Source organism: Lissotriton vulgaris, chromosome 5 (genome assembly GCF_964263255.1).
Source record: "Lissotriton vulgaris chromosome 5, aLisVul1.2, whole genome shotgun sequence".
NCBI classification, from domain to species: domain Eukaryota; kingdom Metazoa; phylum Chordata; class Amphibia; order Caudata; family Salamandridae; genus Lissotriton; species Lissotriton vulgaris.
The window spans coordinates 1,102,842,826-1,102,857,300 of record NC_141693.1 but is presented as its reverse complement, the minus strand read 5'-3'; the positions used below and the strand labels follow the sequence as shown (position 1 = coordinate 1,102,857,300).

General features: G+C 40.4%; 1 protein-coding gene across 2 annotated transcripts in view; it reads right to left on the bottom strand.

Annotated features, from left to right (window-relative positions):
- Positions 1-8,772: 8,772 nt before the first annotated feature.
- The window catches only part of RBM20 (RNA binding motif protein 20), a 512,103-nt gene continuing 506,400 nt past the window's right edge, over positions 8,773-14,475 (bottom strand). For both annotated transcript variants that reach the window (XM_086922775.1, XM_086922776.1), the window contains exon 14: positions 8,773-10,922. In XM_086922775.1, coding sequence (XP_086778901.1) covers positions 10,812-10,922 — 111 coding nt within the window. In that variant the 3' untranslated portion in view covers positions 8,773-10,811. The remainder of the gene's footprint in view (positions 10,923-14,475) is intronic.

Genomic DNA, 14,475 nt, shown 5'->3' with positions numbered 1-14,475 from the left:
ACCTTATATTTATGAGTTGTTGCCCATGGTCTGTCCTCGGTGAGTTCGTTCGCGTATTTCAATCGAGCCTCGCGTTTCCCGGCGGTTTATTTTAAAATCGCGACACCCTTGTTTGTTTTTAAAAATAAAGAGCGGACTTGCAGTGTATGTTTATTCACTACTTGTCTGTGTGCCATAAAACACAGTGGCCATTTGTAAATATGTTGTTGATCATTACGCCTAAGGTATGGATGTCATATACTGCTTAGTATTCACAAATTCCCTACTTTATGCGAGGGATTAGACACAGTTCGAGTGAGTCATTTTAAAACCAGTCGGAAACGTAATTAGCAATAAAAATTCATTTCACTACATAGTACTATCTAAGTTGCCATAAAAATGCCAGGAGTCATGTCCCTTATCAAGATAAAAACGAAACGTCCCTACACTATGTTATCTATATTCATATATGAAGAAAAAGGAAAAGAAAAATATTTCTTTATACAGTATGTTCATAATAGGACCGACTAAGTCTAAATGCATTCGATTTTGCATCTATTCCACCAGCATAGTTCGCGGATCCATAGGATCCCTTGTCCACTGATACAGTCTAAATAGGAGAGGATTATTCTCCAAATTACAAAGATTGAGAGAACAAATCTTTACAGGCAGTGTCAAATTCACTTTTGTACATAATTTAGATTCTTATCAACGCTTCATTTATACAATTGAGATCACATGATATTACAGTGAGTTATAAATTCTTGCCCATGCCACTAAGTGCAAGGAGGTCTTATCTTTTACAACTTTACATCCACATTTAACCAATGACGACTCTCATTTGCTAACTTATCATTACAGGTCTGTGCCAGTTATAAGAATTCATGAAGGTCCTTTGTGATGTTAATGCCATGTTCTACTGCACGTAACCTGATAATCCAAAGGATTTCTGTCTTACGTAGACATGATACTAGATCCCCACCTCTTGGCCCCATATTAATACTTTCTATGCCATGCATTCCAAGCTTGTGTAAATCATTAGGATTTTGCATGTTGTTGAAATGTGCTGCCAGTGGGTATCGTGCATTGTTATTTCTGATAGCGCGTATGTGTTCCTGAATTCTATCTTTAAGGGGTCTGATGGTGCTCCCTATATATATCTTTCCGCACATACACACAATACAGTAAATCACAAACTTCGTGTTGCAATTTATAAAACTATTGATATAGTATGTCTTTTCTGTGTTGTACTTGAACTCAGTTTTTTTGTGTAGCCAAAAGCAACATATGTTGCAATTTCCACAGCGGTAAAAACTATTTTGTGTTCTCCGTAGCCAATTCTCTTTTCTTAAAGGTGGCACAAAACTCGGGCACAGATGTTGTCTGAGTGTTTTACCCCACGCATGTGTAATCATTGTTTTTTTGCCAACTACAGTATTGAGATCTGAGTCATGGGTCAGAAGATGCCAATGCTTCTTCAATATTTTGAATACATCCGTACTGGCACAGGAATACGGTGCAAGGAAATTCAATTTCCTGATTTTTTTTCTTTTTGTTCTACCGTTTTGGCTGGTCAGTAGAGTAGATCTTTTGATCTGATTCACTTTTTGTCTGGCTAATTTAATACTGGCAGGAGGGTAGCCTCTCTTCATAAATCTGTGTTCCACATTATCAAGTTCTCTCTCCAGAGCTGACTCCACACTACAGTTTCGCTTGATGCGTAGCATCTCGCCGAATGGTATGGCATTTATTTGTGATGGTGGATGTGCACTCTTTGCGTGCAATGCGGCATTGCATGCTGTTTGTTTCCTATATGGTAAAGTCATCAACCTGTTCTTATCCACCATGATTGTGAGATCTAAAAAGTTGACCATTTTGGTGCTTGACTCCATGGTAAAGGCTAGGTTATAACTATTAGTATTGACAAATATATGGAATAGGTCTAGTTCCTGTTTAGATCCTGCCCAAAAGAGAAGAATGTCGTCAATATATCTCCCAAAATAAAGGATGTGTTCCAGTAGATGTTCCGGGCAGTTACGCCAAATGTGTATCAGTTCAAATAACCCCATGTACAGATTGGCGTAGGATGGGGAAAATGTAGCCCCCATCGCCACGCCCCTTTTTTGGCGATACCACTGACCATTATGTAGAAAGATGTTATTATCTAGGACCAGATTTATCAAGTCGAGTAGCATGACTGTGTGCTCATAACATTCAATTGGACGACTGTCCAGAAAGTGTTCAATTGCATTGAGACCCATTTCCCCTGGTATGCAAGTATATAAAGAACACACATCCATTGTAACCAATAGATTGCCTTCTGTCCATTCCACATCAGATATCTTACTTAAGACATCACGAGTGTCCTTTATATATGAGGGTAGATTCACTTCATATGGCTGCAAATACATATCTATGTATTCCGATATTTGTTCTGTTGGTGAATTTATCCCAGAAATTATTGGCCTTCCGGGAGGGAACCTACCCTGTTTGTGTACTTTGGGAAGCACATATATACATGGATTGGTGGGAGTGTCATTGAATAGGTATCTAAATTCTGTTTCCGAGATGAGTCCTTTACCTTTCCAATGTTTTAGTCGTGTCTCAATTAATGTGATTGTTGGTCTCATTGGATTCCCGGGTAATGGTGTGTATCTGGTTTGATCAGCTAGTTGCCTATCTATCTCTTGGATATAGTCCACCTTATTTATGAGAACTATATTACCTCCCTTGTCAGCCTCACGTATGACAAGGGAGGTATTACTGACTAATTTTTTCAAGGCACCGCACTCATCATGGGAAAGGTTGTACTTGTCTCTATGGTATGTGATTTTAAATTTGTCTTCAAATGATATAAGTCTTCATGTACTAATTCCTGAAAAAGATCTATAGAGTTGTTACTGGGTAATTGTGGTGTAAATCTGGACTTGGACTTTAGCCCACTATCTGAGCCATCAAATGTATCAAGATTGAGTTCAGATGCCAGACTTTCCAATGACAGAGATGTGTCCTGATCCCCCATTGTCATCAGTAAGTGTACAGCTTTAATGTCTTTGATTGAGTGGGTTTGTCCTAATGTGTCTAATTCTGTGATGTTCAGACATATATGTTTATTTTCCCGAAAAAAATGTATGCAATTTTAATTTTTTTGTAAATTTAAAACAACTCACATGAAATGATGTAAAATCGGGATAAGCATATGGACAAAACCCAAGACCTCTGCTTAGAAGATTTATTTCAGTTCTAGACAAATCATAGTCAGACAAATTGATCACATTGATATTATCTTGGTCATTGTCAACATCAGTACAATCTATGGTTGCTGGTTGCGTGCTGCTGATCTTGTTGTCATTCCCACCTTTGTATTTGGGTCCCTTTCTGCATTTGCCCCTCCTTGTTTTTTTATGAATCGCTCTTTTTGTAGAGCTTGCTTGTTCCTTTGTGGAACCTCTGTAGCTCTAAAAAAAATGGATCCATACTAGTACTTGGAGTTGGTTCTGATAGACCCAAAGACTCTGCACTTGTAATGCTATTGATACTTGATGCCTCTGATATACTCGGGGTCTTGGTGGTCATTGACCTTGCATCTTTATTCATATGTCCTGTCGTCTTAACATTATCAAATTTTCGAGCAAAGGTATAGACCCTGCCGTTCTGATAGTCCCTCTCATCTCTTCGTATTTTTTGTAACTTTTTCTCTTTGAGATAGAGCTGATGTTTTTGTATCTCATCTTTTAATATAACCAGATTTTTGGAAATGAAAGGTGTTAACTATTATCCGATTTAACACTGCTCAGTTTACTGGGCTCAGAAGGCTGGGGCTGCTTTGCCAAGATGTAAAAATGTCTCCTCCAGATGACCGCATGTGTCAGCGGTGAGCGTTTATTTCCCGGAGACATCCTGACCTATCCCTCGGAGTATTCCCAAGATTCCATGTACTGTAAATTAATGTGCGTTTATGAATTCAGAGGAAAGCGAGTAGAAACTTAGGGGCACATTATCAAGGCAGGCGATAAAATATTTGCCGCTTTAGCGGCAGAAACCTGCAGCTAAAACGTCGATAATGGGCTTGATAATATGCTCTATGGAATTCCAATTGAAGCCCCTGTTAGATGTGAAGGACAGCCATGTTATCCACCTCCCATTGGATAACATGGCTAAGAACTGCTCAGGGCAGGTGTTAGCTTTTGGAGATATTTGCGCTTAGCGCGAATATCTCCAAAAGTTGGTAATAGGAGATAGCGATGTTAGTGACTGTTTTCAGTCGCTAACATCTTGGCACGCCCACTTTGCATGTCATTAGTGATAAATATCACTGACATGCAAAGTGGGGCCCAAGATGGTCCCTATCTCCTACTAGCTGTCGCTAACTGGTGTTAGCGACAGCTAGGTAATAGGGAGATCATTTTATCTCCGCTTTCTTGGCTTTTAAAGCCAAAAAAGCGGAGATAAACCCCCTTGATAATATGCCCCTCAGTTTTGGGGTCAGGGAAAAATGTGGAATTCCAAATCTTCCTGTTACATACTCTTCCTTGCCCGTCACAAGATATTGCCAGTTTCCTCTACAAATCATAGGATTTCCCTTTACCACCTGAGGGGCCGATTACAATCTTGTCCAGAAAGCATTTCTACTGAATCGGTCCCAGAATGCTTTCCGGACAACTCGGATCGGGTGAGTCCGAACGAGCGAGCATATGGATAAGATTAAGTCGGACTCCCATTGACTTCAATGGGAGCCTATATTCTGGAGGAGAACATAGGCTCCAATTGAAGTATGGGGTGGCTGGGGATAACCTTGCACCCTGTGGCAGGCACCCCATGGTTCCTGCCACACTGTGCTTGGTTGTAAAGGAAGGTCCATTGGGTACCCCCTCGGGCCCGATTCAGAGGGCCCCGGATGAAGAGGCCATCGTAATCGCTCGCTTGAAAAATGAGTCCATAGAGCTGTATGATTCGCATATGAAAGATTTAACCTATCCGAATGCCTTTCGGTACCGATTCGGAGAGCCCTACTGGGTTTACGTGCATCGTAGTCAGCTGTTGGGAACTCTGTACAATTTGGTCGGCAACAAGGGTTCCAAATCGGATTTGGAAAACCCGAATCCGAATCAGAGACCGTCCGAACGGGATAGTAATTGACCCGTTAGTCTAAATCCTGCCCTATCCATTTCCCTCAGCCTAGCCCTATACTGTACCTTGAACTTAACCCCTACTATAAACCTGACTCGTACTCTGAAACATAACCTTCAACTTTTCCTTGTAGTACGTCCTCCCAATCCGCTCTTGGTGTTTTAATCTCTTTATTTTGAACCCTCTAATCTTGAAATAACATGTTATGAGTTCTTTTATTGGCCGCACCTAAAATACTTGTGGAAAATGTTCTCTGTCATAGTTTTTCTGTAAATGTATTACTCTGGTCATCTTTCTTTGCAATTAAGGATGAGCCTGCCCTGCAAGGCTGAGCTTGTTTGGTGTGCTGATTGTTTGTCTAAGAGCAGAACTGTCATTGTGAAAGTGTTTTTTTTTACCAGCACTAGAAGAAAAAAACGAATTGCTGTGTTTAACTTTTTTGTTTCAGGAAGATAAATATCCTGCAAATTCATCATTGTGAATTATGGGAAACAATTCACAGACCTCTTTTTGTGAAACACAAGCTTTGCAACCACTGGAGAAAATTCAATAAGAAGACATATTTAGGTGTTTCAAATGAAAAAAACACTAACATTTTATAATTGAAAAACCACTGAAATTCACCAGTTAAGTTTAGTGAACTAAGTATAGAGTGTGTCTCCATTCTATGCTGCTTTTAACCTGACATATTATATCCCTCATGACATGCTAAATGACATAATTGATGACATAATTGACATAGCAAATGACATCACTGCCGACATCATCCAGTCACTGAGGCAGTACCCTAAAGGTTACCAAGTGTGCACTGGGAGTGCACACATGGCCTTGGCACATCAAGCCTGGATACACTCAACTATCTACTTCGCAATATGAAAATTTAGTGAAGGCTACAAAAAGTTTGGTAGACTTTATTTAAGCCTTGGGTCTATCAATGTTGTACATAAGAGATCTTTTAACATCCGTAGTGTGAAAAGCCCTTTTTGCTGCCCTTTTTGCTACCCTGTTTGGTTGTGGGAAGTAGACATGCAGCTCAAAGGTCTTGTTTACGGGGAAGGGTATAACAATTTAGAGAAGAAGTTTGTGGTTGAAACTACCATATCTTTGTGAACCGGGATGGTATGAACTTGGAGAGCACTAAAGCATCTGAGGGAGGTGATTGCAATTAGGATTAGATAGCAATTTGACAAGCCAACCTTCAAGACACAAAGTGTAGTTCACATGAGTGTAAAGTCTAGAGAGTCATTTGTGGACCACCTTGAAGTTCCACCAAGGTTTAGGAGGTGTCTTTTGAATCATTACGCTCTGCTAGACCGCCCATAAAGGCCTTATTGACTGGGATTTTAAACAAAGAGGAGTGTTGTCTGTTTTGAAGGTATGTGCAACTGCGGTTAAGTGTAATCATAAATAAGTGCAGGCAAGACCTGCCTTGTGTGATTGTAGGATTAAAGAAACAGTCTCAAGCACAGAAACCTTAAAGAGATCTAACTGTTTAGAGATGCAGTAATACATTAAGATGTTATACTTAGAAGCATAACAGGTGCAAGTAGTGGGCTTTCGTGCTTCCCCTAGAATAACCATGCATTCTTCTGGAAGACTGAGGTATCTGAATTCTTTCAGATCTAGTATGAAATCACCTTGTGGTGGCAGTGGAATGATGTCTTATAAAGTGACCATGTGAAAGTGTTTAGAGAAGATGAAACTGTTCAATAGCTGGAGTTTGAGGATTAGCCATAGAGAATTGCCCTTTTTGGGTATCCAAAAGTAAAGTGAGTACACCCCTCTGCCATGTTGAAATGCAAGTAATCATTCTATTGCACCCTTTGTTTAGAGTGCATGAATGTGTTTCTTCAGAAAATGAAGGTGGTGTGAACTCAGTATGTCATGGCATGGCAGGATGTTGGAAGGGGTTGTGTGGAATTTGAGTCAGTAGTCTTTCCCACACAAGGGAGAGTACCCATTAGTCTTAGTCTTTCCCGCTAAGCTAGGACATGTGACACCCCAGCACATGTGATAAGGTCAGGGTGAAGCAAAGAGGTGTCTCTGTTTTGTACCAGAGAAGTCTCTCTTGTAACCACCACTGCCCTTTCTACATCCATTCCCCCTGTAGAGGCCTCTCTTTAACCCCTTCTATGCTGGGCACATTCCCCCGCTGTGCTGGGGGGAGGGAGGACGCGCACAGCGCCCCCGTGCTCATGACGAGCTCAGCTCGTCATGCAGCACAGTGCTCGTGTGCTCATGATGAGCTGAGCTCGTCATGACCACACCTGTTTCTTTAGGACGCTCGCACAGCAGGGGAATTTGTCCAGCGTGCAAGCGTTCTAAAGGTCATGGCGAGCTCAGCTCGTCATGAGCACACGAGAACCGTGGCTCATGACGAGCTGAGCTCGTCATGAGCATGGGAGGGTTTAAGGTCTTAAGTTGCTGGTGGACCTGAAAGGACTGTGGGTGCTGTTGGTATGGTGGCTTCTGACTTGAACCCACCGGTTCTGCAGTGCCCCTTCCTTGAATTTCCATAGAAGCCCAGGTTCTGGTGTTAACCAGGGCTTCTATGGGAATTCACAAGGGCATATTATCAAGCCCATTTTCGCCACTTTAGCGGCAGTTTCCTGCCGATAAAAGCGGCGATAATGTATCACCCTTTCTTGATAATATGGCCCAGAGTTTATGATGGTTAATCTAGGGGTATTTCATGTTCTAACCAGCACAGCACTTCAACTGGAAGGAGGGTGTATTTTCCATACACTTGCTCTAGGTGCGTTCTCCAAGAAGCGTCGATGAGCTAACAAGACTTATTGAGAATGGTAACTGGAGGCCAAGATGTGTCAAAATGTACCCTTCAGCGACTGTCAGATCAGAAATCCAGGTATTGCAGGCAGATAGATTCTATGCCAGAGTAGCATTCTTTTTGTCACAGTTGAAGGGAAGAGCTGTTGCCAGAATAAGAACTGGATTGTTAATACATCGACCTTGGAGTAGAATTCCCCACCGGTCAAGCCTGATGTTGGGAAGAAAAAACAATCTGAGGTGGAGCAAGTGTACTGGTGCATTGTGGACCAAGGACGGAGTCACACGAGTTCTTGTGACGTCAACTTCTTTGAAGAAAAACAAGTTGCATTCAGCCGCACCCAACACTACATGGTAAGACTATGCAGAGCATGCGAATATCCTGCTTCACATGCTAAGAACATATACATTTCATTTCAAAGCCGACCTTTTGAATCCAATATCCTACCATCTGCAACACCAACTGTAGTCACTGCTGCTGTCTTAGCACTTTCTGCATTATATTTAGAGGCATGAATAAATATATATTCAATTCTTGTATTTTTTCACTGTTGTTTATTGAAATAGAAGACAGGTTGCCAATACAGTGAATGGTGTGTTCTCCGCCTATTTCTATGCACCTCCATGAAAATAAAGAATAACTGACTTTTGGCTTCAATTGTTTTGTCGTTGGAGGCAATTTATGCACTGATTATGATCAAGTTTCCAGGCGCATCAAAGTATAAATGAGAAGAAACAAAAATAAAGGACAAGTAACATTAGGCCAAACAAAGAAGAGAACTAGAGAGCTCAAGCGAAAACCTACACTCCATGACAAAGAGGTATGACTGGGAGCCACAGGCAACAGCCTCAGCAATCACAGAGAAAGGAACAGTGCACTTTCAAATCCTCTTTATTAAAATCAATATTTTATGAAACAAAAATGTTAAATACTTTGCGATGAGTTACAGAACCTTGTATCACAGTGGTGACATAATTTAACATGTTCTAACAATTCATGTCTTCTTTAAAAGCTAAAACTTAAATTAGCTTGGTTTAATAAGATTAATAAATAGAATATCTGGTCCAGTTCAAGTATAATTCCACAAATCACAGCCTCAATAATTGTATAAAGAGAATACAAAATCCCTGAATATCGCTGGCTTGACAGATAGCGAGTGTTCAAGCCTACCGCAAACCTAGAAAGTCATGTGAGTGAAGTTTTGATAAGATTTATATATTTTTAAGTGTCATAATTCTGAATACATTTATATTAGGATACATTGTACAGCACTACATAAATTGTCCTGTCAAAAAGCAGCATATGAAAAATTCTGTTATACAACTATGGATTTTATTATTATTTTTGTATAATGATAATGCAGATTTGGGTGCTTTGATCATTGTAGATGTAATACCATTTCTTGGATGTCTTCCACACATACCACAACAATTTCAGATTCTGTAAAGATCTAAATACATGCTGTGAAAGCAAAGAGTGCCTTTGTGCTTGCTGCTACAGGTAATCTTACCCTACAGTCTAATGTGGACATTGGCAACGCTTCTGACATAATCGCAGTCCTCATTCTACCATTTTCCAACGGATCTTCCCACCAAGCACCTCACCTGCTGCTGAAGAGCAAGATATGTAAAAACCAGAATTTACAGTTTTGCGGCATTTGTACAGAATTCAAATGGCACATTTCGGTTTGCATTTTCCTTGACCTAACATTTGTACCAAAAATGATAAAGAGATAAGTGTACAACAAACACCCTATAGATGGCTATGTCCATCACTCGGCAGGACTAATTGTAGTCTAAGAGAGGAAATCTATTTCCATTAATATCATATTGAATGTCAGTAATCGTTTCCAGAAAATAAATAATATAAAATATTTTGTGAGGATCTCTCTTCTTTTTCAACTAAAGACAACTCAAATTTGGTTACAGAAAACACAGTGGACCGGTTGAGGTCTGTTGATGTTCCTAGCCTGGAGCATCACACTGAAGGAAAACTTCGTGTTTGGTATCAGAGGTAATATGTGTAAAGAAAAGTTGTAGTTTCCAACCATGCCTAAATTCCATTTATAAACATACAACGTGGTTTCCAAGATTTGAAAGTCAATTTCTTCACACTTTTATAAATTAAAACACAGGCCACAGAAGATTGAAGATGGTTTTAAGAGCTAAGTCAGGCTACTTCTGCTTCTTATTTGGTGGGAGCTGAGAACTGACTTGAAGAGCCGCTAAAGATAGTGTTGGCCCATTGACTCTTGGTCTGCTGGCATCAATGATCCACCCAACTGAAGATGCAAGATGTTCAGCCTTAAAACTTTAGATATTCACTTTTCTGAACCTTTCTTTTGAAAACACTGTGAAGGTTGTTGATGTATTGTGTTCTGTTGGATGTGTTGAGGTACTTCAGAGTAAGGCACTGATAACGGAGGACCCAAGTCCATCTTTTGAAATGGTAGGATATCTTCCTTGGCTTTGATAGATGCTCAGTGGCTGATTTTGGCCAAAGGGAAGGCCCAATCTGGCTGCTTTTTCTCAATACACAATGGCTTTATGTGATATATCAAAGAGGTTTACAACATACATTGTATATAAATAATAAATTTGAAAGTCCCTGAGATTTAAAAAACATATAATTTAAGAGCGATTTTGCGTGATGACAAAAAAGAGAGGAATCCTGTGCTTCCTGCAGTCCTTCAAATTTGTGAAGCTCATATTCAGTTTATAATGTGGTCTTTGAAGCAGTTCGAGAGGTGAAGGAATAGTGGCTACTTCATTGCGCTATACTAGCGCTTGAATTATTTCCATCCTGATGGGGTGGTGAAGGCTGACATCAGTTGCATCGTATGGGGGAGCCAGCACGTCTCCGCTCTGTTCCTGGCCATTCGCGGGTTCTTCCTCCCTACCAATGTTCATTGTTGTCAAAGCTTTTTCTTCTCAAACTGCGGAACAATCCCAGCATCTTCCTGTGTCACACTGCTGTCGTTTTCACTAAGTTTAAGTGTTTCCTCTGCCAGCTGGGATAGATATTTCTGCAACAAACAAGAAATACATGTTAAGGTACCGTCCAAGATGGAAGAATGCTCCAGTAGACAACTCTCTCTTGATTTTTCTGTGTCTGGTGGTTTCTATTCCGGGTAGGAGGGGGCTTTTGATTCTCCTCAAAACACAGTACTAGGTTCTTGCATATACTAACCTGATGTCAGATAATGGTGAACTAATACCAGCAGCCCATATATTTTAAAAAACATGCATCAAATGAACTGGTATTCAGTTTAATTTATTTATTTGAGAGCTTTATGTAGCGCTGGCTAGACCCAAGAGTATCAAAGCACTTTACAATACATAGCATTGATAGAAGGATTCACAGTTGACATATTATAACAAGAAAGATAACAACAATGTGACATAAAATATGTATCTCATGAAACCTAGGGTCCTCCTGCATGCAGTTTTTGGAACCAAGAGGCAACCTCCATATTTGCAACCTTTATGCTACACATTGTGTGGTTATAGGGAAGTCACTTAATTTGATTCTATTTCAGTTCATTACTTGCTAAAAACAAGCTCGAAGCACCTATAGACTTTTCAGTTCAGAAACCATAAATTACAATGAGAGGGAACAACAGAGGGAATTCTTTTAAAATGAGTTGAAAGACATCCAACTGAAGAGCATGCAAAAGAAATATACACATGGAATTTCCTGGTAGAAAAGAGAAGGACCTGTGAAAGCATTATCAGAGAAAGAATTTCATTTGAAGTAATTGGCAATGATAAGCAGAAGCCAAAAAAAAGTCAACCACATTGCGTCGATACCTACGGATTGCATTTAAAACTAGGTTACAGCGCAATATTCAAATACAATCGAAAGGCACATGGGAGCATTTAGAGATAAATGCTTCAATTCCTGTTATGACCAACTGTCCAAAACTGCAACTTCTCTTCACCCCCATGCATGCCAAAGACGCAGTTCAACCTTCAAGCTCGCAAGAGGCCAAAGACCCAGTTCCCCTCAGGGGCGTAAGTGCAGGTGACCCCCAGGTTCTCTTGTTTTGAAGGGGGCTCACTCACCCTCTAAGCCACACTACTGCATGCGTTGTAGTATGTGTGCAATGGCATAGATTATGAAATAATTAAACGCTCGGAAAATCCACTCTGCCTTACCAAGCATGCCTCTGCAGTGTAGGGTGCCCCCCTTGAGCCCATTCTGCGGGGCTCATCATTTTGCGTTACGTCGCTGATTCTGCTTTCATGCCACTGCCCCCAACGTGCCAAAAACAGAGTACCAGCTTCACCATCTTAACGTACAAAAGAACAAATTCCACCTTTCTGCTAATACTATTTAATGTAGATTAAGATTGTGTCATTATAATTGAGATTTTCCTAGCCTTGGTGTTGTGACACAAATGTTGGGCACTCATCTGAGCTTTTATCATTATCTGCAATGGAATCTTTAATCTGGCGTGCTAGATGCTAGCTCCCTCATCCTTCGATACTGATCTTGGTTAGGGCAAATATTCGTCCCATTAGCAGATCAGATGGAACCCACAAGGGACTCCACTCCTACAGTGAGCGGAAAAGAGGTAAGCTTTCCACCCCTGACCCAGGACAGAATGTTCCATGGATGTTTGATGCTTCAACATTTTGGCCAATTTGATTTGCCTTTACACTAAATCACAAAATATGTGTGGTATGTTTCAGTGAATTAGCCTTGTGTAGGTTTTGGGGAATGGTAGGAGGGTAATTCCATCTGGATGATTTTTTAGAGTTCACAAAATGTCTCCTCTTCCCGATGCATGGCTCTGGGAAATGGAATAGGGCGGTTCTGCCCGTCCTTTAACCGCATCGTTGCGGCGGTCATTTTTGCGCTGGCCGGCTTTTTTTACAAAAGCTGCGTTACATGACGAGCTCAGCTAGTCATCCGCACACGCCCCCGTGGCTGATGACGAGCTGAGCTCGTCATCAGCATCGAAGTGATATGGAGCTGAGGAAAGGGAAAAGACACATTGCCATATAATATCGAATATATTACTCGACTGATATTTATGCAACTTTGAGACAGTCTTTATGTTTTTTATTGGCTCTAAACAGACCCATAGTTTTTAGGTTGAGCATTCGAGTATATACATATTATATACTAATATGTGTATATACTATGTGGGCTCTGGATAACAGCCCTAGACTTGTCTGCTTCCGCTTAGGGACTTTTTTTGTTCTGTTCATCTGCCTCTATTTAACTTCTTGATAGAAAAAGACCAGCAGATGTTAGTAAAATACCATAATCAATTTAGCATTCTCAAGATTCCAGTCCATAGAAATTGTCTTCCACGAGCACCCGTGGACAATATTTTTTTTTAAATCTTGTATTTTCAGAGATATGACAACCAAAGGCCCTGATTTTATATTAAAAACAGAGCTTTGGACTATACCATTTCCCGCTGAAAGGCAATATTTCTCTCCATGCGTTCCCATATCTGGCGTGTCACGCAGTTTGGTGCTTACTTTCCCTCCATGTTAAAGAACAGTAGATGTTTCAGCACCCAGGCTAATGTGCTGCATAGCTAAATACATATACGGTCCCAAATTGCATTGCAAATGCTTGTTTTAATGGAATGAACTACCAATCTAAGCAAGGTCTGCAAAAGAAAACTCCCAAATGAAATGCACTGGCAAAAATATCCTATAGGCAAGCAATGAGCTTAAGAAGAATACTTATAATTAATATACTATTTATCAGTCTTCCTCTCTCTGGGTGGATAATTGGTAAGTTGCAGCATCTTCTACATCTGTGGAACAATAACATTTCTGAAACCTTAAATATTAGGATAGCATGATTTATAAGATTTCTCCTGATGTGTAAGTTCCCCAAGACAATATCATAAGCAGTTATTTTATAAAACGACAAGGGGCTTTACATATTGTTCTCCTCACTCAAATGTGCTTTTTTTTTGTTTCCTCCCATTGTTACCTCTTTCCCCATTTTCTCTTCTATTGCAATGGGGACACTTTCTGTTTTGTGTGCTATTCGGGAGCGAACAAGGGTGAGGGGGGTCCACTCTGTGCCCTTCTTTGCATTTTTTTATCAGGGTGCCCCCATCATCCCTGCTTCTCTTTTCTGCCATTTTTTACTTTCTCCTCCCCCATATAGTGTGTTTTCTTGAGTTGAGCTGCAGGCGGGCAAGGATCTGGTAGACAAAAAGCATTGGTAATAGGTCTGTTTTCCTTTTGTAAGTCACATTAGTCAACCGAAAGCACCTGACACTCTAACCCCGGAATAAGAAATAGTATGAGCTATATTTTTTTAAGACATGCTCAACTACTCAGCGATGATCAAAAGTTGCAAAGCATTGTTGCGCTTTTCCAGCAAAATACAGGAAAAACATAGGCTGCACATCATTATTTTGACTCCATGTAAATAACTGATTTATTCTGTATGATTGAGGTACAATAATTATATATGAGTTCACTTTTTTTTACCACCTGGCCTCTTCTCCTCATCAGATAGGTAAAGCAGGAGGCCAATAAACCCTGTAAAGAGCAGTCAATGTCTCCCCATATTTTTTTCTACCTCAGGACCTTTTGAAT